Source organism: Diospyros lotus, chromosome 3, assembly GCF_014633365.1.
Source record: "Diospyros lotus cultivar Yz01 chromosome 3, ASM1463336v1, whole genome shotgun sequence".
NCBI classification, from domain to species: Eukaryota; Viridiplantae; Streptophyta; class Magnoliopsida; order Ericales; family Ebenaceae; genus Diospyros; species Diospyros lotus.
In genome coordinates this window covers 9,604,690-9,630,315 of record NC_068340.1, presented here as the reverse complement: position 1 = coordinate 9,630,315, position 25,626 = coordinate 9,604,690, and the positions used below count along the sequence as shown (strand labels likewise).

The window sequence follows — 25,626 nt, the reverse complement described above, 5'->3', positions numbered from 1 at the left end:
CATAATCATTCTACACAACAACCCATTAGTAATTTCAGTTGTTATTACAAAGCATCCCATTAGCAGAATACTGGTTGACAGTGGCAGTTCAGTCAATCTTATTTACGGGAATTGTTTTGAACAAATGAATTTCTCTTGTGATCAATTGAAAAAGGTTTCTTCCCCCTTATACAGCTTCACTGGAGAAGCTATCCTCGTGATGGGAGCTATTCAATTGCCAGTCACACTAGGCTCAAAACCTCAAACCACAACACGACAAGCCAATTTAATGGTAATTAAGACCTCATCACCGACATACAATGTAATTTTGGGCTGTCCTTTGCTCAACGATGTGGGAGCAGTGGTTTCTTCTTGTTATCTGTTAATGAAATTTCCTATGCTTGGGGGAGTGGGACAAGTTTGAGGGGATCAGCGAAAGGCACGCACTTGTTATGTGGCATCCACAAAAGGGAAAAGGAGCGAAGAGACTTTATCCATTGCCAAGACAAGTCACGAAGGATCAGACCCTTAGGAAAAGGCGGTTAGCTATCATTAACGCCTTCAGAGAGACAACTAGGAGCAAACTTCAGACACATTCAAGAGGGACTATGTGAAAGATCAAGAAACTAAACTGTTTGAAATTGTGCGTGACTTGTGTATCTCGCGATTAGTGGCAGCAATAAGACCCCAAAATGAAACAGTGGATGTACTCGCTTATTTGCTAAACCATGCAAAAAATGTTGGCATTTTCATTACTTGCGCATTGCTTTATGAAAGTGTGTTTGTTATGTTTTGCTTCCAGGAAATAAAAACAAATTCAAGCTCGTTGCCCCGTTTACAGCCTGGCAACGAGGGAAAACAAATTCAAACCCGTTGCCCTGCTTATAGCTCGGCAACAAGGGAAAACAAATTCAAGCCGTTGCCTCGTTTATAGCCTGACAACAAGGGAAAAACAAATTCAAGTTCATTGCCCCGCTTACAGCCTGACAAAAAGGAAAAAACAAATTCAAGTCCATTGCCCCGCTTGTAGCCCGGCAACGAGGGAAAAATAAATTCAAGTCCGTTGCCTCGCTTACAGCTTGGCAACAAGGGAAAAACAAATTCAAACCCGTTACCCCGCTAACAACCCGACAATGAGGGAAAAATAAATTCAAGCTCGTTGCCCCACTTATAGTCCGGCAATGAGGGGAAAACCAATTCAAGTCCGTTGCCCTGCTTATAGCCCGACAACGAGGGAAAAACAAATTTGGGCCTATTGTCCCGCTCATAGCCCAACAATTGGGGGAAAAATCCAAACTCATTGCCCCACGCATGACCCGGCAATGAGGGATAAATCCTAATCCATTGTCTTGCTCACAGCCTGACAACTGGGAAAAAAATCCAAACTCATTATCCTGTACATGGCCTGACAATGAAGGGTAAATCCAAAATCCATTGTTCTGCTCAAGGGCTAGCAACGAAGGAAAAATGAACTCAAGCCTACTGTCCTACTCATAGCCTGGCAACAAGGGAAAAATAAATGTAAGCCTATTGCCTTGCGCATAACGCGATAACTGGGAGTAGAATCAAATGCATTGTCCGGTACATAGCTCGACATCTATGGAAAGCAAACTTTCCGTGTACCTCCGTAAGGGAATTGGAAAGCATGAGAGCCTAGAAATTCAAATGCACAATGTGCGAATAGATTCGAAAGAACGTGCAAAAGATGAAATAGCTCAGGAGAACAAATATCCAAAAGTTTGCAGGAAAAGGTACTCTTCCGCTCGAGATTCTCGGCCGAAAGAGTAGGGAGCAATTGATATGTCTTGCAAATGAGGAAAGGTTCATAGAATACTGAGTGGCAAGATTGTAAATAAGTATCCAAGTGCTAGAGAGGAAGTCATGAAGAAGGCATGGAACAAACACCCACCCACTCGGTCATTTGACCGAGTGGGTGGGAGCTCCTCGGCCACATGGTCATTTGACCATGTGGGTAGGGGGTCTTCCCCCCCTACAAGCACTTAACAGAGTGGAGGGTCTCATCCCCTTCTATCTCTTTTACCCTCCAAACCATGTAGAAACTAGGTCACTTGGTCAAATGATCGAGTGAGTGTCGCTCACTCACATCTCATCCCTCGGATACACCAACACAGTCGCGAAACTCTCAGGATGGGCCGCGAGACTCTTGAGATAGTTACCACGTGTCCCCCATCTCTCTCCTTTATAAATAGGAGGCCATGCCTCCAACCTCAAGTACGCTCTCTTGGGCACTCTTAAGTATTTTCTTGCGCTCCCACTCTTGAGAACTGACTTAAGCATTGGAGGATTTACATGGGGACACCCACCTGCGCCTCTAATCGTGCGTTCGTCGGTCATTAAGACTCTCTCGGTTATCAAAGGTCACTCGGTCATTAGAAAGCCTCTCGTCAGATCCAAAGAAGTCTCTCGCTCATCAGGTCTCCCGTTCAAAAGGTCACGAGAGTCTCCTATCACTTAACATACTGACGCAGCGTGTAGCGCGAGTATGAAGAAAACATACCAAAATAAACCCTTGAAAGAGCAAACTTCAATGGCCGAAGCTTGGCTTTCAAGAAGACGCAAAAACAAGACTGTTTTGCTAAGAAAACCCAAATAGGTTGCTGAAATTTGATTGATTAAAACTTGATTACAAACTCTAGATCCTAGGTATATTTATAGTGTTTGGCTAATCCAAATCCATCTAATATTTGGAAAACAAAATCCAACTAGAATCCTAATAGAAATAAATCCTAAATAAAAGTCAACTAGAATCCTAATAAAAATAAAACTCTAACCAAACATGAGGTAGAATCCTAAATCAAGTAGAAACATGAAATAGAATCCTAAATCAAGTAGAAATATAAAATAGAATCCTAAATCAAGTAGAATTCTAAAACTTAAGAAGTATTAAAATAACATTATGGCACTACTATTTTGGTGATATTGTTCCGGTTTAGTTGGGTCGGCCTTGGGCCGAGTCTTGATTGGTGACCGCATCACATACCTAATACTCTCAGGGCACTTGGTGACGAGACTCTCAGCTCTCAAGACACTTGGTGATGAGACTTTTAAAACACTTGGTGACAAGACTCTCAAGACACTTGGTGACGAGACTCTCAGGATCCCCGAGACTCATAAGACTCTACACTCTCGAAATTCTCGTAATCAACCACACACATTGTATTTCCCCATGATTAAAAATAGATTGTTGTATTTTGACAACAACAATTAGAATGCTGTAAAATAACCATAAAAAGTACTGCCATAATTTTCTCCTAATAAGCACCTAGTCCATTTTTGTCTCAACATATGCTAGAGTATGGAAATTACTTATATTCTAGACACGCTATTAATTGATTGTTGAAATTTAAATGCCATCTACTTTTGTGGAAGAATTTTTACAATTCCGATGTTATAACTAAGAACCCTAGACCTCCAATTCATAAAACTTATAAGCGTAGGAACAATAAGCTCAAAACTGAATAGCCTATTCCGAGGGGTTAAGGATTAGATTATTCTTCTTATTCCTATTTTATCAATTGATAGTTTTTCATTACTACTAGGAGTCTTTGTATGGCAGGAGACATCTTCAAATTCGGTTGCTAGCAATGTGCAGTGTCCTAGGAGGAGTCTTTTAGGGTTTCCTTATAAATAATTCTCTTGTAAGTATTGAGAAATCAATCAGAATAATAAACTCCTTTTCTGCATACTTTGTGTGCAAGAGATTGAAGTACTTAAACATAGGTTGGCAAGGACGGAAGTCTTTGAAGGTGTTAGTTGCAGATTTAGCTAATCACCCATGGACTCAATCCGTTAACATCATGGCTTAGTGTTAAAATCTATATAATGGATAATGCTAAATTTTGGAATTGATTGGAAATACTTCTATTCTTTTCAATACTTATGGCAGTTTGTGAATGTTATTTTGATAAACATAACTAATTAGAAGTATATAAGAACATAATTTTTAGGCATATTCTTGTTAATTACCTTATTTTACCTGAATCACCATATTCGATGTCTACGTCTATTTCTATCTCTATATCCCTATGCGTGCCTATTTCATACTTTTACTATTTACAACAAATGCAACCAAGAGAACCACTCATTAAATCTGCCAAGGACTGCCTAAGGTTGGCAGCTTTGTCCTTCACGTCCTCTTGGGGGGTGGTGTTATGCCTATGAGGAACATTCCATAGGTTTTGCATGTCACAAACACCTCCGGGTGATGGTGTGGATTGGGGGCAACAAAAAAACTTATCCTTCCAATTTTTTGAATGTTTCGAAGATGGAGAAGTCAAAATTAGTTAGTTGGCTATGATTACTAATTGACACCTATTAGGAGTTGTCTTTGCTAGTAATATAGAAAAAACTAAACAACCATCTAGTTGGTGCCATCATGGCCTCATGACATGTAAGGAGGAAGCCGATCAAGTAACTCCAAGCAAAAGGCCAATTGAGCAAGGGTGACCCCTTTGTACTACAATAGGAGCATCACCTTGCGTCTCTCGAAAAGCTAAAAGCAAAATTCAAAAGCATTGTGATAGGCACACATACACTTAACTATCAGATGGCATGTCCTCAATTTGGTGTTGAACTCCACCACCCAATCTTCAGTAATGTTGTAACTCCTCATGAATTCTTCTTGTTTGGCTTTGTCTATATCTTGAACCTCATGTATCATGGTCGGATACTTCCCTAAAGCTCATTTGGCATCTCCGCATCATTTGTGAAATCACACAAGGAAGTAGCAAAATTAGAAAGAAAGGAGCAAACGACAACAAAGTTCGAAGAAGTTAGTGTTATGGCTGAAGATTACTTGAAGGCCATGATTGAGACTAAAGGAGGAACCACAAATGAAGCCTTCAGCCACCACCAAAGGCTAAGGACGAACCAATTGGCCATCGTTGGAGGTGATCACTGCAACACGCAATGGCTGAGAACCTAATATTTGGTCTTCATAGTCTATAGTTGAAGACCATGAAAGATGGTATTGACTAATGAAAGATGACGATGATTGGATGTACAAAAGCTTCCGTAACTCTCGACCATGGCTAATGACCCAAACGAGAAATAGGGAAATTAGCTCCTAAAGTTGCCATCCTCAGGCACTCTTTCGCTCTCAACACACCTCAAGAATCCTTAGGCTCTCTCTCTATATCTATCTATCTATCTATCTAGAATTCGTAACATGGGAATGAGCCACCACCTCCCTTGTATAGACCTAAGACCTACACCATCATTGCTATATGATGACTACACATTCCAAGACAAGCCATGTGTGTCTCTTTAGCTACTTCAACGGCTTACTACGTCATAATATTAATGGTATATAAGCTATGGTAATGACTACCTAATGCCCTGAGTCCCTGATATTAATAATTGAATATCATTTATACTTAACCCAATTAACATTGGACTAAGGAAGTGGAGGACTCTTGATGTGACACATCCACATCATCATGTCACCAAAACACACCTAGACCACGACAATATTCATGTCACTTGGCTGCTTGGACATCCAACTTAGATAAGGTTCCCTTAAACTTGCGAATTGATATGGGGAATCATCTATCCCGAAGCATAGATAAGGCTAAATAGAACCACTAATTTATCATCCAAATCTGTCAATAAGCTTCCTAATCTAAGGATATCCCCAAAAAAATTGGGAATCACCATCATTCATGCCAAATCAAGGAAGTAGATCATATCAAATCATCAAATTGATCTTCACCAAGATGCAATATCACAGGGCCAAAGTCCAAGTCAAGCTTAGGTCCAACCCATTGAGAGATGTGAAGGCAAGATGGGTACTGAACTCAAACCCTGGCCACATTGGCCCAAACATAAAATATCTAAAGGTCTACTCTCTAACCTTGAATTTTTTAACTTCATCTTCTTCTTCCTCTTCTACATCTTCTTTAAGCCTCCAGTTACAGCTTCCTTACCTCTTCTTCTGCCATGCCCGGAACTTAAACCGAGAATCAAATTTTCATAAACTTAAATAAAATTTCAAAACATGCTTTATAGCATTCATATAAAATCTAGAGTTTATTATTGAAAAAAAACTTTATTTCAACATAAAGATAGAAAGAAAAAAAAACTTGGATTGGTTTAACTAAAAGACATCCTAAAAAAAACTGAAATTAAATTCTTGAAATCCCTTTGAAAATGCCACCACGTGCCACATCCATGCTCCAACCTCCTTATTCATAGCCATCGGGGGGGGGGGGGGGGGGGGGGAGGGGGAACATAAAGGGGGTGAGATAAATCTCAATAAGTACAAATGAACTATTAATCATATTTAAACACGGGATAACTTGAACTTGCAACATGAGGAGACACGATAAATTCTACCAACTTGTGGGCATAAGAACCTTCGTGCGTAACTGCTAAACTTTAGTCCCAAAACTTGCTTGTAATCATGACCTGAGGGACCATGAAACTTGATTTTATAAATTTATTTAAACACGAAGATAGTTTATAATGCGCTTACCTTCAACTTGATTGGAATAAAATAGATCTGTAACTCTTTTCTCTTAATCAAAACCTTCACACCTTGTTGTCTTGCTTGTAGTAAGAAAGGAATAAACAAAGAAAAGAGAGGGAGGGGGTCGGCCAACTAATGAGAGGGAAAGTCAAGAATTGTGAAGGGGGAAAGCCATATTTATAGTCAAGAATCCTATTTGATAAGGATCCCAATCAAATATCCTCTTTTCCATAAGGTGAATTCAAGTCTTACCTTATCTCTTATCAATTAGAAAGATTTAAATCAAATCAAATCAAATATCCTCTTTTCCATAAGATAAATTCAAATCTTATCTTATCTCCTATCAATTAAAAAGATTTAAATCATATCATATCATATTTAGAAAAATCAATTTATTCATATCTCCTCTTTTCCATAAGATAAATTCAAATATTACCTTATCTCTTATCAGTTAGAAATATTTAAATCATATCATATCATATCTAGAGAAATCAATTTATTCATATCCATAAAATCAAAGAATCCCCAAGAATATTCTAGAAATTCGTATGTCATGGTATTGCTAAAATTTGAACTATCTAAACTTTTCATTTTGGTCCCCAAACTATGGAAAAAATAACACTTGGGTCCCTAAACTATTATAACTTATTTTTTTTTTTGCCCCTAGAATTATGTTTAACGATCACTAACGATGGTTTCGGGTGTTACATCTTCCATGGCCATCCTCTTGGCCCTTACATGGCTTTCTTGACTTGAGCATTAAAGGGCCCTCTATGGACTAGTTTGCAGGTTAGTTGCAAAGATCCGTCCATCTTGACCATCACCATGTTCTTTGTCTATTCAGGGATTGGTGGTGCAATTTTTGGCATCATCAATAATAAATTGCAAGCTAATTCAAATAAATATCACTGTAAACTTCTTGTTGAGGAGTATGTTATGATTCAGCCTAAACTAGAACGATTTCTTCAAAACAAATTGAACCCAATTTATATAACATTGATATATCTGTCTAACTTTGGTTTTAGCTTATATTTAACGTTGAGGACATTGTTACACATGAAAGCCATTCTACTTCTCTTGCTGATCCTTTTGTTGACCATGATCCAAAGCCTAAGACCCATTGCACTTGCCCTTTTGTTATGCGCACACAAATAAAATGGACAGTGTTTCAAGTAAGCAGATTTCTTTTACTAGGGATGCATTCGATTCAACATTTCCTTGTTTGTTGGGTGAATCCCCCCCAAATTTAGATTGCAGTTAGATTCCTAAGAAGACTTGCAACTACTTAACCTCAATCTGTTGGAGTTGTATAGGAGTTAGCAAGATCTTCACATGATATTAGCAAGTCCTTCCCATTATAAGCGTGTTGGTGACTATACTTGGGTTAGTCCACAAGTTATGTGCTATGACAAAGGGCAATCAAACTACTTTTCTTATGGTTGGATGATGGGGCAACAAGATTACAAAAATCTAGGTCAATTTTTTTCACTTTTTCTTTTTTTTTTTTTTTTCCAACAAGAGGAGAATGATGAGAATTTTGAATTTATCAAATTTTAATTTTAATATTAGGACTTATGTTTTATTTAAATATTGGAATTTAAATTTTTAACTTTTATTTCAGCTTTTATTTTTAGTTTTATCTGTTTGGAATTTTGACTTATCTTTTTAAACTTTAGCTTATAAATGGGCATTGGTGATGTAATTAGAGAGATGATTGAGTTGGAATACAATTCTGATTTCTTCCCTTTGCTGAAAATCTCTCTTCTCTCATTTGCCTCATGATTTTCTCTTCTTCTCCAACTTTCTGCAATCTTTTGTTGTACCACATCTTTCTCTTACTAATGAATCCATGGCATGTTCTTGGTTGCACAAATAATTTGTCCTTGAGGGGGTAATCAAGAAGAGATGAAAGGAATATTCTCAAAATTATGCAATGAAGTTAGACAAACAAGTGTTATGTTTGGACACTTATTAACTCTAAAGAAAATAGAAATTAAATGTTTTATTGACACATACGTCATAATAAAGTAAATCAAGCATTGAAAAAGATGAAAAATAGTAAAGCGATTGGACTAGATAATATGTCGATTGAAGTATGGAAATGAATGGGAGAAGAAGACACGTTTTGGTTAACGAAATTATGGAATGTGATCCTTAAATAAAAGGGGATGTTGAACTAATGGAGGAAGCACTTTATTGTCTATTTACAAGAAGAAAGGAATGTTCAAAATTGTAGAAATTATAGAGGAATAAAGATTAATTGGCAACACTATGAAACTTTAGGAGAGAGTGATTAAGCAAAGATTAAGAAGAGAAACCAAGGTATTTGAAAACCAATTTAGTTTCATGCTTGGTAAGTCATAGTGGAGCTATATATTTGTTGAAACATCTAGTGGAAGGGTACATAGATAAACAAAAGGATATAAACATGGTGTTTATAGATCTAGAAAAAGCTTTATGGCAAAGTTCTTAGAGAAGTTTTATCAAGGGTTTTAGAGAACAATGGAGTCTGAATTGTGTGTATACAACTTATTAAAGACATGCATCTTGGAGTGAAGGCACGTGTTAAAACATGTGGAGAAGATACGTAAGACTGTCATGACCCTAAGGACATTAGTTGTAATTGTTTCCTGTTTGTATTTTCCCTTAGTTGTACCTTAGGCTGTGTAAGGTATACTTGAGTTTGTTAGTTTGGTAATAATGGCATGGATGTAAGTAGCCTATAAATAGGCTGTTGAATGGAGAATAGGGGAGGAATGATTGAATGAATACAATTTTGTTTTCCCCCACAATTTTTATCTCCCTCTCTCTTCGTCTGAACCCTCTCCCTTTCTTCTCAAATTCTCCTTCTTTCTATTCTATTTCCCTTCTCCATTATGTTATTTCTTTCTCAATTTCCTTCTAAATTCCATTCTAAACCATAGGAAAACCTAGGGCCATGACACTTGGTATCAGAGCCAATCCTTGGCCGTGATTCTAGCAATTTGGGCAAAAATCTTAAGCAGTTGAATTTAAGGTTAGATTTGACACAAAGCAAGCAGTTTCAGAATTGATCGAGCCGTAAGAAGTAGATGCAGGAAGCTCAACGAAGCCAATCGACTCTCAAAAGAAAGAGTCGACAATTCTTGGTGCGACTGATTTCTAGTGCGTCTTGGGTGTTAATTGCCGCTAAACACTCATGCAAATTCCAATGATCTTGGTTTGGAACTACAGGCAAAGCAGGCCAGAAGAGAAAGGCCGACGATTCTGGGTGCGACTTCGGGCGACATAATAGATCTAGGCTAGTGTGGATCCCCAACAACAATTGCAACTGAAATTTTGACGAGGACAACACGAAGTGGGCGCAGGTTCAAGAAGCGATCTTCATTGAAGCTGAGAATGGTAATCGATCCTTTGTTTTAGGGTTGCTGCATTGTGATATTCAAGATATAGGCGATCACATGAGATTGCTATTCACTATCGGCCTTGTAAGAAGATTAGAAAAGACTCTTGAAGGAAGTGAAATGGCAGAAGGTGCAAGAATGAAACAACTTGAGTTAAGAATGGAGGCATTGGAATTGGGGATGATGCGGACTAGGAGGCCTTGAATTGTAGTAGGGCATCTCGGCCATAAGGGAGAACATGTGAGAGGATCTCACTACATCTCGAGAAAGTATGTAGAGGGAATTGGAGAGGCATCCTGAGTCAATAGATCAATTTGGGCAGAGAATAGTCAACATGTTCAGCATGCCATCAACATTATTGCCTCAATTCTGTTTACCATTAGATCCCCCATCGATGATCATTTCTGATCTAGCCTTGCCTGGTGATGGAATTCTTCCTCAACCTTCAGAATCGAAATCCCTATCGAGGTTTATTCCTGATCCAATCTTGCCCAGTGATGACAATCTCCCTAGAGTTTCAAGAGTGTAGCAAACTAAGGAGCCCCCAATCTTAGACCCAACAGTTCCGGTGATAGGTAATTATCAAACCTCTACTTACACTCTCGCTCCAAGATTAGAAATATCAGTTTTCGAAGGAGTGAAACGGATGTGGTGGATTTGTCCATGTGAGATTTTTCTAGTTTTGCAATGTAGCAAAAGGGCGCAAAATCAATTTGGCGACAACCTATCTTAATGATACAACTAATTCATGGTATCAAGGTTGGCTTCAAACAAGGACAGTTGAGGTTAGTTGGGCTGAATTTGCTGAAGACCTGTGTGAACGTTTTGGGGAGAGTTCTATAGCGGATGTGATTGAAGAATTTAATAAGTTGAGATATGAAGGATCAGTGGCTGACTATCAAGTTTGGTTTGAGGAGTTAAGGTCCTTGATGTGGAGTTCACAACCAACACTAACGGAGCATTATTTTGTATCTAGCTTCATTAGTGGCCTTAAGGAGGAGTTGAGGCCAATGGTCAAGATGATGCAGCTTGTGATGGTGAAACAGGCTGCTGAGAAGGAAAAGTTACAAGAGCTTGCATTGGGAGTGATTTTCAATAAGAACACAATCACAACAGTAACTTAGCCTATGTTCTATCAACCATTGGAGGGGGATCAAGTAAATGTGAATTTTAAAGTTTACCCAAGCCCTGATGCAGCCAACTCAACTGCTATGGAGCGGAGAAAGAAAATAGGATTATGTTATAAATATGGAGATAAATTCATTCCTGGCCACCAATGCCAAGGACAGTTATTGAACATGGAAGGAGTAGAGAACGAATAGGAAGGAGAAGAATTGGTGGGAATTGGGTGACGAAGAGGGCACAGTTGTAGTAAGTTTCTTGGGGACAAGAAAACTCTCAAGAAGGGGGGAATTGTTATGACTCCAAGGGCATTAGTTGTAATTGTTTCTTGTTTATATTTTCCCTTAGTTGTACCTTAGGTTGTGTAGTTTGTACTTGAGTTTGTTAGTTTGGTAATAACTGCATGGATGTAAACAACTTATAAATAGGCTGTTGAATAGAGAGTAGGTGAGGAATGATTGAATGAATACAATTTTGTTTTCTCCCTTAATTCCTATCTCCCTCTTTATTCGTCTGAACCCTCCCCTTTCTTCTCAATTTCTCCCTTTTTTTGTTTTGTTTCCCCCTCCATTTTGTTCTTTCTTCCTCAATTTCCTTCAAAATTCCATTCTAAACCCTAGGGAAACCTAGGGTTGTGACAAAGACTTTCCCAACTATATCAAGGATTTGAATTAAGTCTTTACCTATTTGCCCTAGTAATGGATGAATTTACTATATGTTTAGGCAAAGGTGCTATGGTATATGCTATTTACAAATGACATAATGTTAGTAGATGAGACAAAAGAAGTTATGAATACTGAGCTCGAGATATGGTGGAACACTTTAGAATCTGAAGGTGTTAAATTAAGTAGAGTGAAAACTGAATATACAGAATGTAAGTTTGGGAAAAATATTAGTGTGGATGATGTTGTGGTAAAATTAGAACATCAAATTATACCAAGAAAAGACCAATTTAGATATCTTGAATCAATCATCCAAAAAAATGGAGAGATCAATGAAGATGTTACCCATAGATTAAGTTAAGATGGTTAAAATGAAAAAGTGCATTTGATATTTTATGTGATAGTGAGATTTCATTAGAGCTAAAAGGAAAATTTAATAAGACAATGTAAGACCTACATTTTTATATGGCACAATATGTTAGGCAATAAAGTACCAACATGTGAAAATATGAACATAGCCAAGATGAAAATTTTAAAGATAGATATGCAACCATATAAGAAAATAGGGCAAATAGAAAAAAAAAAAAAAAAAAACCCAAACCTTTTCGCGAATTTGCACCTTTATCTAATCATTTCAATTTTGGCAATTATATCCCAATCGACTCAATTGGGTGCAGTTTTACCCAACACCTGAAATCGATTTGCGAGGCGTGTGCTATTGTTGATGTGGCACGCCATGTGTCATAAAAATAAAAATGTGTGGGGCCCACATGTACACATACGAAAAAAATAAAAAATAATATGAAAAATAATTTGTGTACATGTTGGTCCCACTCATACTCATTTTTATTTTTATGATATGTGGCCTGCCATATCAGCAATGACACACGCCTCACAAATCGATTTCAAGTATTGGATAAAATTATACTTAATTAAGCCAATTGAGATATAATTATCAAAATTGAAACAATTGGATAAAGTAGCAAATTTGCAAAAAGATTTTGGTTTTTTTTGTTATTTTTTCCAAGAAAATATTATAAATGGGGTTATTTGTAATAAGGTGGAGTCGCTCCTATCAAAGATGAAATGTAAGAGAGATGATGTGTGATTTATGCACAATTAATTCGAATAAGTGTACTCTAGTCAAATATGCATATAGTGATAAAAAGAGTATCGATTCTACGAGAACTAGATCACAATACCAAAATAATTTTAATTAGCCTAAGTTGAACTAATTAATTAATTGGATGAATAAAAATAAAAATAAGTAAAAAAAATTAAATTCTTTGTAAAAAAATTAATTAATAAATGCACTAGGGCTTTGAATTGTGCGCGAGGTGTGCGTGAGAAAAACTAACTTCTGTCCCTGTGCGCGAGGTGTGCGTGAGGCATCCCTTCAATTTTCTCCTTCTGGGGCGCCGTCCCCAGCAGCCTCCAATCTCTTCCTAATCTTCCCTTATTATTATTATATATATATGAAGCGCAGACGCCCTAGCCATCCAATTCCAGCCACATTCCTTCTCTAATTTAATAATATATATATATACACACACACACGGCATGCCTTATTCTCCACATTCACGCCATTACCAGCAACAAAAAAATATTATATATATATACATAATATAAGTTAATATATTATATAATATAATACATATATATAGATATTATAATTTAAAATATAATATAATATTTAATATTTAATATATTATTAATTATAATAACTTTAATTATATTATTAATTATTTAAATTATTTATTTATTTTTATTTATACTATAATATTAATTTTAAAATTAAATTTATAATATATATATTTTTTCTTTTTACGCCTAAATCTTCGAATTTATTTCCTTTGCTAGATTCTTACAAAACAAGATTAAAATAATGTAAAATCCATATAAACACACATTTTATGTAAGAAAAATAGCACTAGGTTAAGATAAAAATTAGATAAAAATATATATACAATTAAGCTCTATCAAGAGACAATTAAAATGCTTTGGTCATGTGAGAAGAAAACCACTAGAGGCCTGTCAAGCCCCTGCTCAAAGAATTGATAGAATGGTAGAAGTAGTTAGCAAAAGGGGTAGATTTGGTGGGAGACACTTAGGTTTGATATTAAATATATGTGCCTTAGTGAAGATAAGGCAATGGACAGAAATAAATGCAAATCTAGAATTATGTAGCCAACCAACATAGTGAGATAAAGACTTGGTATGTTGTTTATGTCCATGACTAACCTCATTTTATTTGTGTGTGCACATAGAGGGAGGGCACTAAGTGTAAAATATTTGTTGGAGATAGGCAGGAACTTCAGAAGTGCGTATAGAATTAGGCAGATAAAATAACATATATTCCCGTCCACTTCCTGCTATCTTAGCCAAGATTCTTGCAAGTTTATAATATCTGGTGAAGCATGTCTATACGCCAGTACTGTCTATTGGGTTTGAAAGCTTCTAGGGACTCAGGATCTATCTTGGGAAGGAATTCTGTATGACTCACCTGGACCATTATTGGTTAAAAAAATTGAAATCAAGAGTTGCAAAAACATATTAGACAAATGTAACATGTTTTGTCACCAGAATATGCCAACACTAGAACATAAACACTTTACATATCGATCTATTCCAATTCTAATAGTAATTGAAAGGTATGCTTCAGATATTAGCAGAGAAAATGAAAGGAAAGAGAACTTATTGATGAAACTTTTATATAGTAGTTTCTGAACTGCTAGTAGTATTTCTAGGGATGTGAAATTTACCCATGTAATTGCTCCTGTACAGTTGATGAGATGTACCTTGCTTCTCTGATTAACAAAGGTCGAGAAGTTTATGCAAAGGGAACAACTGATCCTACTGCTCTTCCTGCCGAGACAGTTCTCAAAATGGCGACACTAAATGGTGCCAAATCAGTATTATGGGATAATGAAATAGGATCCCTTGAGATTGGGAAAAAGGTCAGTTTTTCCCCTGAACTCTTGCACTATCTGATAATAATATACTTTGATTAGGAGAAGAGGTTATAAAACTGTCTAAACTTTCAGCCTATCTGATTGTCATACACTATGCCAAGTGTTTCTTTTTTCTTTTTTACTTCTTCTTTTGTCTTTTGTTGCCCCGTCTTTCCATTTTTCTATTCTGCTGCTTACTAGAGTATGAATACATCTCATATCTGACTTTCCTTTAGTTTATATATGGTTCCAGATCCTACTAATAAGGATGCTTATCTTTGTAAATCAATGAGAAGAAATCTTGAGGACAGAAACACAGAGTTTTTAAGTTAAAATCAGGCAGACAGAAGTCCTACTAATTTTCTGCCAAATTAAAATTGAAGCCTTCAAATATTTTGCTAAAGTTTGAGTTTAAATTACTATCATAATCTACAAAATTTTTAGTTGGTATACAGGGGTCTAAACAGATGTCAACCTGCGCCAATGCTTTCTCCATCCTCCTGTAGAATGAGCTTAATGGGTAAAGGTTGATCCACCATGAATTTGAAACTTGGGTAGCCAATTGTATGTTTGAATACATGGCACTGTTCCTTTTATAGTTATTTTACTTTGAGGTTAATAATGAAATTGGGATCATTTTATTAGCCTGCCAACAAGACCCTAGTGCACATCCTAAAAGGTAATTGTTGTTAAATCTGGTTGACCCTAAACCTTTTATACCTATGTAGCACTACATTTTCAATAGATATGGTACATACATTTTCCCCCACCCGAACATGCAATACTCTCATCATGCTAACTCCCACATCCCTTGGGCTTGAAGGGGCCCACTTTGGATAGAGTCTACCTCGATCCTAGTGTCTTCAATGAAGCCCACAACGATAGGAGATGAATGACACCCTAGGACCCACTACTGTGCAAAATCTGCATGGCCCCATATCATAAAAGCATTTGTTGTTAGGTGTAGTTGATCCAATACCTCGTATACCCGTGTGGCACTCCATCTCCAGCCATTCTGATATGTAACGCTAGTTGCCTAGCATTCCTTTTTGGAATCACCTTCTTGAACACATGTTATCACGGCAAACTGGAATTCGTTCCCTGCTGCCCATAATTCCACTGTGACACCATCAGGCTCCACCAGATTAAGCAGGAATTCTCCAAGCAATCCCCCTATGTGACTCCTTTTAAATGCTCCACCACCAGCAGGTCCTAGAATGCCCACAACCAACTTTCTACACCAGCCTTAGATTATTTGACAAGGGGAGGGGTCCATTTTACTACAAATTTTACATATTGTGATTATAGTTGTCAAAGGTGAGCGAGGTGCATAGAGGTGCATCTCTGTCCACCCCTTACCACCGAGGGACATCACCATCCATGAGGCACTCACCTAGGCTCTTGAGGTGCACCTGATGCGCCTTATATATAAGAGTTAAACCCTTAAAAAAACAACTAAAAAAGAGTATTAAACCATTCAACAAAATGACTCTTCAACTCAAAATAGCCTTTCTCGTCCTCAAGTCTCAGCATCAACAGTTTGATCACCAACTCTTCCGTGAATCGACCATCAAACCTCTTAAGCTGAATCGACTCATCAGGCTTCATTGCAATATTGAGGGTTTTTTTCTTTCTTCCTGTTTGTTGCGTTCCAATGGTAGAGACATTTGATTTCTGTTAGAGTTATTTGCCCTTAGTTATAGGTGGTTATGATTCTGTTGAAGAGCACATGGGTGTTGTTTCTAGAATCTGCTTTCAGTTATAAATAGGCTATAGTATGTAAAGAATGGATTAGGAAATGAAATATTGAATTCAGGCTTCTTTCCTTATATTTCTCTCTCTCAATTTCCCCTATTTTCTTTCTGTTATCTCTGTTTTTGCTCAGTCTCTCCCTCCAATCCTGCTCTTTCTCTCTTGAATTCTTCTCAATTTCCTTTCTAAACCCTAACCCAACCCTAGTTTGTGAGATTTTGGTATCAGAGCCAGTGGTCCTTCGACCATTGGATGGTGATTGGGTGAGACAAAGGCGTCGATTTCGCCAAGAAAGAAAGGCGTGAAGTGGAAGTAGGTCTAGGGGCGGTCGTTGAATCACAACGAACGCAAACGGAGTTTGAGCGATCAAGTTGACGACAAGTAGCAAATCCAATCGAAAATGTTCAAAGCCAAGCGATCTCCAAGCATTTAGTTTCGAGTGCTTCCAGCTAGCAACAAATTCCGAGCGATCGAAATTCAATGCCATCATGATCGAAAATATCCACTGATTAGGTTCATAGAGCTGGAAGCTAACTGAGTGAAGACAATAAGAGTTTTCATAATTCCGATTGGTTATCACCGTCAATCGACTTTAGCAAGTTGGGTAGCCAAGTGATCAAAAGTAACAGGTGAATCCAGTGATGGTGGAAGGAACAAGGATGAAACAACTGGAGATGTGTTTGGATGTGATGGAGATGGGCCTTCAACAGGACAAGGAGCAGATAGAGGAGAGGTTGGAGATGTTGGAACTTGGCCCCTAGCCCCTGTCAGACTCAAGAGGAAGTGAGTCGAGGTAGAGCTAAGACAATGGTGGTGGAGAGAAATCTAAGAAAAGACTTCTCTACTCTTTGAGAAGAATTCTCTAGTTTTAGACAGCAGCTAAGCATTGTCCTAAGTTTGTTCTCTAGAATTCCTAACGTGAGCTTGCCGGTGAACTTCCTTCCAAGGCCCACCTCGACTCCGATTCTAATAGAGGCAAGATCCTGGCAGCTTGCTCCTGATCCTCTGGAAACAGAGGAACGATCAGAATTTTTACAGGAAAATTCAGCTAGGGGAGCACAAGTGAATTAGTATCACACCCCATTGCCAAGGCTAGACATTTTGGCATTCGAAGGAGACAACCAAGATGGTGGATACGGAGATGTGAATGATTCTTTTACCAATATAGAGTGGCGGAAGGACAAAGGGTGAATTTGGCAGCTACTTATCTCAATGACAGGGGATGTATGGTTCCAAGGGTGGAGTAGGAGGAGGACAGAATTGAGTTGGCTGAAGTTTGTGGATTTTTGTATGTGATTCGGGGAAAGAAATAGGACAAATGTCATTGAAGAATTCAATAAGCTAAGGCAGGAAGGTTCGGTAGAAGAGTATCAAATTAGGTTTGAGGAGTTGAAATCGTCAGTGAGCATATCTTATCCGACCTTGAATGAAGCATATTTTGTGTCTAATTTCATAAGTGGGTTGAATGGCGAATTAAAACCGATTGTGAAGATGATGCAGCTGGAAATAGTGTAGCAAGCAGCTGAGAAGTTGAGATTGCAGGAGCTTGCATTAGAAGCTATTTTCAAAAGGCACGGAACTCTATCAGAAGGTTATCCTCCAAGTAGTCAGGAGGTGGGAGAAAATGCTTGGACTGCAGCCTCAGGTCTAACTTAGGGAAAAGAGCATCCTAGGGTTCACACTAGCCCTAATGCAGCCAAACCTCCTATAATAGAGCCAAGGAGAAGGCCTGGATTATGCTTTAGATGTGGGGACAAATTCAGTTCGGGCCACCAATATCGAAGACAGTTGCTGAACATGGAAGGCTTAGAGGAAGACAACAAAGTAGGAGAGCTAGCTAGAATTGGATAAAGGAATGACTCAATGGTAATAAGATTCTTGCGGACAAGAAATATTTCAAGGGGGGAAAATTTGTCATGTTCCAAGGGTAGTAGTTGTAATTTTCTTTTTCTTTCTGTTAGAGATATTTTCCCTTAGCTATAGGTGGTTATGATTTCTGTTTTTAGAATCTACTTTTAGTAATAAATAGGCTATAGTATGTAAAGAATGGATTAGGAAATGAAATATTGAATTCAGGCTTCTTTCCTTACATTTCTCTCTCGATTTCCCCTGTTTTACTTCTATTCTCTCTGTTTCTGCTCAGTCTCTCCCTCCAATTCTGCTCTTTCTCTCCCAAATTCTTCTCAATTTCCTTTCTAAACCCCAGGCCAACCCTGGGTTGGGACACTGTTTTTGTTCTTTTTTTTTGGGTTCAAAAGCATTAGCTTCAATTTGTCATCTTAGATTCTGTTTCCTGTTAATTTGAATGCATATTCTTGTAGTTTGGTGAGAGGCGAGCCTGCCAGTGTAACCCAAAGGTTTGCCAGATCTTTGTCCCACACCAGGAGCCTTTGGCATGTGATGTTCACTCATTGCTGAACTACTTGCATGTGTGGCTGTGGGGCCTGTCCTCCAGCAACCTGTTTTCAAATATATGGTTGCCTAAGACAAACACCCTCTCAGTTAACTTTCCTGTATTCGTTGCAAATTATTTTTCTTTTTCAATGAATTTTTGTTCAGCTCCCTGTTCTTCCTCTTCTTCTTCTTCCAACCTCCTTAATTTCTTATGTCCTGCGCACAGCTGCGATTTTTCCTTTTCTTTTTCCACTTCCCTTCTGTTACTAATCTATTCACACTTGACAACATCAATCAAATACATATATGTATATATATACATATTGTTATGCTATACTGTTTTTCTTTTTCAAGTACTTCTCTGAATTCTTTTATTTCAATTTGAATCACTCAAACACACTAGCAAGAGTAATGCATACACTAGGCTTTTGAGATGACTAATTTGCAGGATTCTGAAGAAGAAAATATTGAAATCTTGTACAATGAAAAAGATGAAGAAAACTTGAAACTTCAATTTGATGAGGATTGAAAAATGAGTGTAATATGCAACGTCTAAAATATGAATTGAGAATTTAGATTCAATTTAAAGAGTACTTGTGGTTTCTTATGTGAACAATTTAGATACTTAGATAGAAATGATCTAAGTAAGATGAGGGTGAATAGAAATGAATTCAATCACACTTTGTATTTGATCGTCTACTAGATATATATATATATATATATACACACACATGAGCAGCCCTTAGCTTGCTCCTAGATTGAGGAATTTAAAAACAAATTTAAAAATACAGTACAACAACAGATATGATAGGATTTAAACTTGAAAGTTAGTTTTCTCCTATCTTTATGGAACAACTCTAACTTCTTATCCTTTCCTCATCTCCTTAGCTTTCTTTAATTTCAACCTCTTCTTCTTATCACCTTATCACATGTTCCAAACTGCTCTTATCATGATTATTCACTATGTTTGCAAGTTGTATTTCATTTTACTCTGTCTTCATTTTATGAATTTACCTACCTATGTTGAAAATTAAAATTTGAAACAATGCTTCATGTTAATGTTTTAGACTTCTAGTACTTTGTTGAAATAGCATTAATTGTTATTATAGTGTTGGTTATTTGTTACTTATGATTTTATGAGTTTGCATTTACCTCTTATTGGTATATATTGAAAATAATGGTATCTATTTTATACACATTAGAGGGGTGGCCTGTGCTATGCACATGCAAAAAAATAAATTAATAAATGAAAGTTCATTGGGTGATGTTTGACAATAACAATTTACTTTTTAATTTTTGTAGGCAAAATTTTAAACAAAATGAGCTTGAGTGTAGTGAAAAAGTTGGTTGAAATATGTCAAAAAGGCAGAAAAAATAATCCAATCTTATTGATTCAAAGGCTCAAATAGCCATTATATACACGCCTATCACAATAGGCAATTTCCCAAGTCTAATTAGGAACTTTCCTAATTAGATGATTCCTAGACTACCTTAGGAAATGTATACAAAAGGAAAGTATGTACAATTGTGAAATTACAGAGCAAATACAAATCAAAACAAATCAATCAAATTCAATCAAATAAGTGTGCATATGCACGATACAATTAGATCAGATTAGGAAAGACCTGAATTAGGAAAGTAGGGCATCTTCTCGTATTTCTAACACTCTCCCTCAAGGTAGTGAGTGTATGTCATACATTCCTAGCTTGCTCAACAACTTGTGATACATTTGACTCAATAACCCCATAGTTAAAATATCCGTCAGCTGCTCTCCTGTAGGGACAAATGGAGTACATATTAAGCCACTCTCAAGTTTCTCTTTGATGAAGTGTCGATCTACGTCCACATGTTTGGTCCGGTCATGTTGAACAGGGTAATGGGACTTACTGTCACAATAAAGCTGCATAGGAACTATCCACCTGACTTTCAAGTCATTCAATACAATTTTTAACCACAACAATTCACAACACAACTCTAAACTCTAAACTCAGCCTCAGCACTAGATCTTTCAACCACATCTTGTTTTTACTTCTCCAAGTGATAAGATTTCCCCCTAAGAATATGCAATAACTCGATGTGGATCTTCCATCCAAAAGAGACCCAGCATAGTTTACATCAGTGTAGATTTCCAAGGATAAAGTTTCCTGCCTCTTAAACATAATTCCTTTACCTGGTGTGCCCTTTAGATAGTGGAGAATCCTGTGCACTTCCTTTAGGTGACCTTCTCTAGGATCGTGCATGAATTGGCTCGCCACACTCATGGCATAGGCTACATCCGACCAAGTGTGAGATAAGTAAATAAGCCTCCCTACTAGCCTTTGATAAGATCCCTTGCCTACTGTTCCTGTGACAAGATCAACACCAATCCTATGATTTTGTTCAATAGGAGTATCAATAGCCCTTCCTCCGAGTAAGCCAGTTTCTTTCAATAGGTCAAGTACATATTTGTGCTGAGAAATAAAAATCCCCTCCTTAGATCTTGCTACTTCTATACCTAAGAAGTACTTCAATTTTCCTAGCTCCTTGATCTCAAACTCTTTTGCCAAACATACCCTTAATTGATCCATTCCTTCTTTATCATCTCCGATTACAATAATATCATCAACATACATTAGGAGTACTGTTACCATACCTATAACTAAGTGGTGAATAAACAAGGTGTGATCACCTTGGCTTTGTTTAAAACCTAACCCGAGCATAACCTTGGTAAACCTCCCAAACCAGGCCCTCGATGACTGCTTCAGCTCATAAAGACCCTTTTTCAACTTGTACACAACATTTTTTACTTCAGTTTGTAGCCCAAATCTAGGGAGAACTTTCTTATAAATCTCTTCTTCTAACTCCCCATGTAGAAAAACATTCTTTACATCAAATTGATGTAATGACCAGTCATAGTGAGCTATCAAGGACAACAGTACCCTGACAGTGTTCATTTTGGCTACAGGGGCAAAAGTTTCTAAGTAGTTCACCCCATAAGTTTGAGTATATCCCTTAACCACCAACCTAGCTTTTGTACCTCTCTAGGGACCCATTAGACCTATACTTGACCGTGAATATCCATTTACATCCTACCGGCCGCTTCCCTTTTGGCAAATTAACCAACTCCCAAATTTGATTTTTCTCAAGAGCTACCATCTCCATTTTCATGGCATCCTTCCAATTCTCATCACTTAAAGCTTCAGACAAATTCTTAGGGATAGGTATGGAATTCAGGTTGGTTAAGAAGGCTTTATGGTTAGGAGACAAATGGGAGTAAGTCATGAACAAATGGAGAGGGTGCTTGGTATAGGTCCGACTTCCTTTTCAATGAGCAATAGGAATGTCCAGGTCATCAAACTCAATTTCAGGTTGAGAATTGATACTTGAGTCAGGTTTTGACATGGTTAGGTTAGTGGATTGCATCTATTGAATTGGTTCATCATTGGAAATCCAGGGTTCTGAACTCAGTTAAGAAGATTTAGCATGTGTAGGATGATGATTTGAAGTCTTTCTCCTTGAATAAACCTTTAGTGGACAAGGAGAAGTCTGATGTTGTTCCCCATGTATCATTTCTAGAGACCCTTGTGGGATATCCTGAGGAAAGGCTGGAGAGTGATTTGAGGAAGAAGGATGAATAGGAAGAGACAATTCCCTATTCACTTCTTCTAAGAAACCAGTCTCCCCCTGAGGATAAGAATCACCAAAGTAGGATTTTTCTTCCATAAAGTTCACATTTGCTGAGATAAAAAATTGTTTAGATGGAGGATGTAAACATTTATAGCCCTTTTGAGTGGAGGAGTATCCAACAAAAATGCATTTAAGAGCTCCAGGATCCAATTTTCCTCTATTAGGTGAGTGATTGTGAACAAAACTTACACAACTGAACACTCTAGGGCAAATACCATTAGAGGACATGAAATCTGGAAAAACTTTAGAAAGAAGTTGAATTAGGCTATTTGATTCAAGATTTCGAGAAGACAGCCTATTGATGAGATAAGATGCTATTAAGGCTGCTTCTCCTCAATAATGTTTAGGAATATTATTATGAAATTGCAAAGCCCTTGTGACAACAAGAATATGTCAATTTTTCCTCTCAGCTACCCCATTTTGCTGAGAGGTATATACACAAGAAGATCCATGAATTATACCCCTTTGATGGAAGAAATTAGATAGGGTTTGATTGAAAAATTCTTTAGCATTATCAGTTCTAACTCTCTTAATTTCAGCCCCAAATTGAGTTTTAATCATTTTGCAAAAATTGGGAAATATAGTGCATATCTCTGATTTAGCCTTTAAAAGATACAACCAAACCACCCTTGTGCAATCGTCCACAAATAACACAAACCATCTAGCTCCGAAGAGATTAGGAATTGGAGATGAGCCCTATATATCACTATGAACAAGATCAAAAGGAAGAGAACTTCTCTTATTAATAAGAGGGAATGAAGCCCTTTTATGTTTAGCAAGTTCACATGCATCACATCTCAAATTTCTAGCATCGAATCCCTTGAATAAAGAGGGAAACATAAACTGAAGAATTCTAAATGAGGGGTGTCCTAACCGAAGGTGATGAAGCCAAATTAGGTCTTTATTAGGTTTAACTAAAAAGGATACAGGGAAAAACTTTCCTTTTTCAAGCTGTCCACTATAATCTTCAAGATGATAGAGGAGACCATCCTCAACCCTAGCACGCCCAATCATCTTCCTTGAGTCTTTTTCTTGAAATTCACAAAACAAGGGATAGAAGATAACTCGACAATTAGTATCCTTGGTTAACTTTTGAATGGAGATTAAATTGGTAAACATCTCTTAGGAACATGCAGAACGTCTCTTAAGGTTAGGTAGGGGTTGATGAATATATCCCCTTGTCCAACCACTATTGTCAAAGACCCATCAGCTAGCACTATTTTTTGGTACTAGGGGAAGGTTTGTAGGATAAGAATTTTGTGGATACAGATGTCATATGGTGTGTAGCACTAGAGTCAAGGATCCAAGTTTTTCTAAGGGATAAGTCTGAAGCATGAAAGTTAAATGAGTTGGAAGTGATACCTATTAATGCTAGGTTAGAAGTATCTATCCCTGGAACTTTTTCAAGGGATCCCAACATGTTTCTCAATTTCTCTATTTCCTCCTAATTTAGCCCTATTGAATCAAGCTGTTTGGGAACCTTTTCTTCCTCAATCTGCTAGCTACTGGTTGCAAACACCTGGCCTTTGGACTGTCCTCCTTTAGTTGGTTTGCCATGGAGCTTCTAGCACTAGTTCACCGTGTGTCTAGACTTCTTGCAATAGGAGCACCATAAGTTATCCTTGATAGTCGTTCTCACTAAGTCCAAAGTCTTCCTTTCTCATGTGCCATTCTCTCCTTACCAAGTCCTTTCAAAGTCAGTAGTGCTGAACTTTCCATAGAGCTTGTCTCCAGCATCACTCCTCTTCTACCTTCTTCTGCCCGGACTATTGAGATGGCCTAGGTTGCACGGAAACGGAAACGGGAAACGTTTCCGATAGGAAACAGAAACGTAAAAACGGCATTTTCCTAAAAAAGTAGGAAACGGAAACGTGGGGTAAACTGTAAATTTAAAAAATATAGGGAGTTTTTTGCAAATATAATTTTTAATGTAAAAAATAAAAAATACTCAAATATAAACAATAAATATAAATTCTATAATGTATTCAAATAAATATAAATATAAAGTTCACAATACATTCAAATAACCATCAATAATATTTAAAAAGTTCTATTATAGTAATTAAAAACAAATAATTATATATACTATCAACAATATATAAACTAATATAAACTAATAATATGAACTAACATATATATTTTCGTATATATATAGCTGTTAACTTATATATACTATTAACTTATAGAATCATGCTAGGTGTACACCCATTTTGTACATCTTGGGCTACATAAGAGGGTATTATGACCAAAATACCCTGCGCCTCACACGCGCCTCTATGCGCCTTATGAGGGGTTTTTTTGTCATAATACCCCCTTATGTAGCCCAAAATGTACAAAATGGGTGTACTAATAGCATTTTCCTAACTTATATATATTTTTACATATATATATATATTGATACGCATACTGTTAAGTGTTTAACTGTTAACATATATATATTTTCGCATATATATACATAAATATGCAAACTGTTAAGTGTTAAACATATATATTTTCATATATATATATAACTGTTAACTTATATATATATATATATATATACAGAGAGAGAAAGGGGAGTGGGTTACTTACAGATACAAGAAGGCAAGAACAACAATGGCAGCAGGAGAGCCGGGAAAGAACGATCAGCGGCTGGAAAAACTTGAAGGACGATGGAGCACCGAAGAAGCTGGCTAGGCAATCGCTGAAACGCGTTTCTGGGTTGGAAACGCATTTCAGGTGAGTTATTAAAATTTTGAAACGGCCCGAACATTTTCAAAAATTACACAAACGGCCCGAAAAACGTTTCGGGCCATTTTTCCCGTTTCCGAAATGGGAAACGGTTCGGAAACGCCGAAGCGGCGTTGCCGAGCCGTTTCCATGCTTCACTGGAGATGGCTTCATTCAATGATTGCAACTCAAATTTTCCAAGTATTTGAACCCTAACCGCATCATATTCTATATTGAGGCCTACAAGAAAATTGTAGGTTCTCTCATTTTCCACAAACTTTTTTTGGATAGCAGCATCCTCACTACACTTCATTTGGATACACTGATAGTGATCCAATTCTTGCCACAAGGTTTGCAAAATATTTGCATACTCGGTTATAGATTGAGTACCTTGTTTAGTGGCTACTACCTTAGTCCTAATTTCATATCTTTGGGTAGCATTATTTACCTTAGTATGTCATCTTCACAGCATCCCATATCTCCTTGGTTGTGGAAAGAAACATAAGCATGTCACTGATCTC

At 37.2% G+C, this 25,626-nt stretch overlaps 1 protein-coding gene across 1 annotated transcript in view; it reads left to right on the top strand.

The window, feature by feature from the left end:
- The window catches only part of LOC127797573 (uncharacterized), a 38,499-nt gene that overhangs the window by 8,566 nt on the left and 4,307 nt on the right, over positions 1–25,626 (top strand). The window contains exon 7 of the mRNA XM_052330591.1: positions 14,418–14,590. Within this exon, the coding sequence (XP_052186551.1) occupies positions 14,418–14,590 (173 nt within the window). The remainder of the gene's footprint in view (positions 1–14,417; positions 14,591–25,626) is intronic.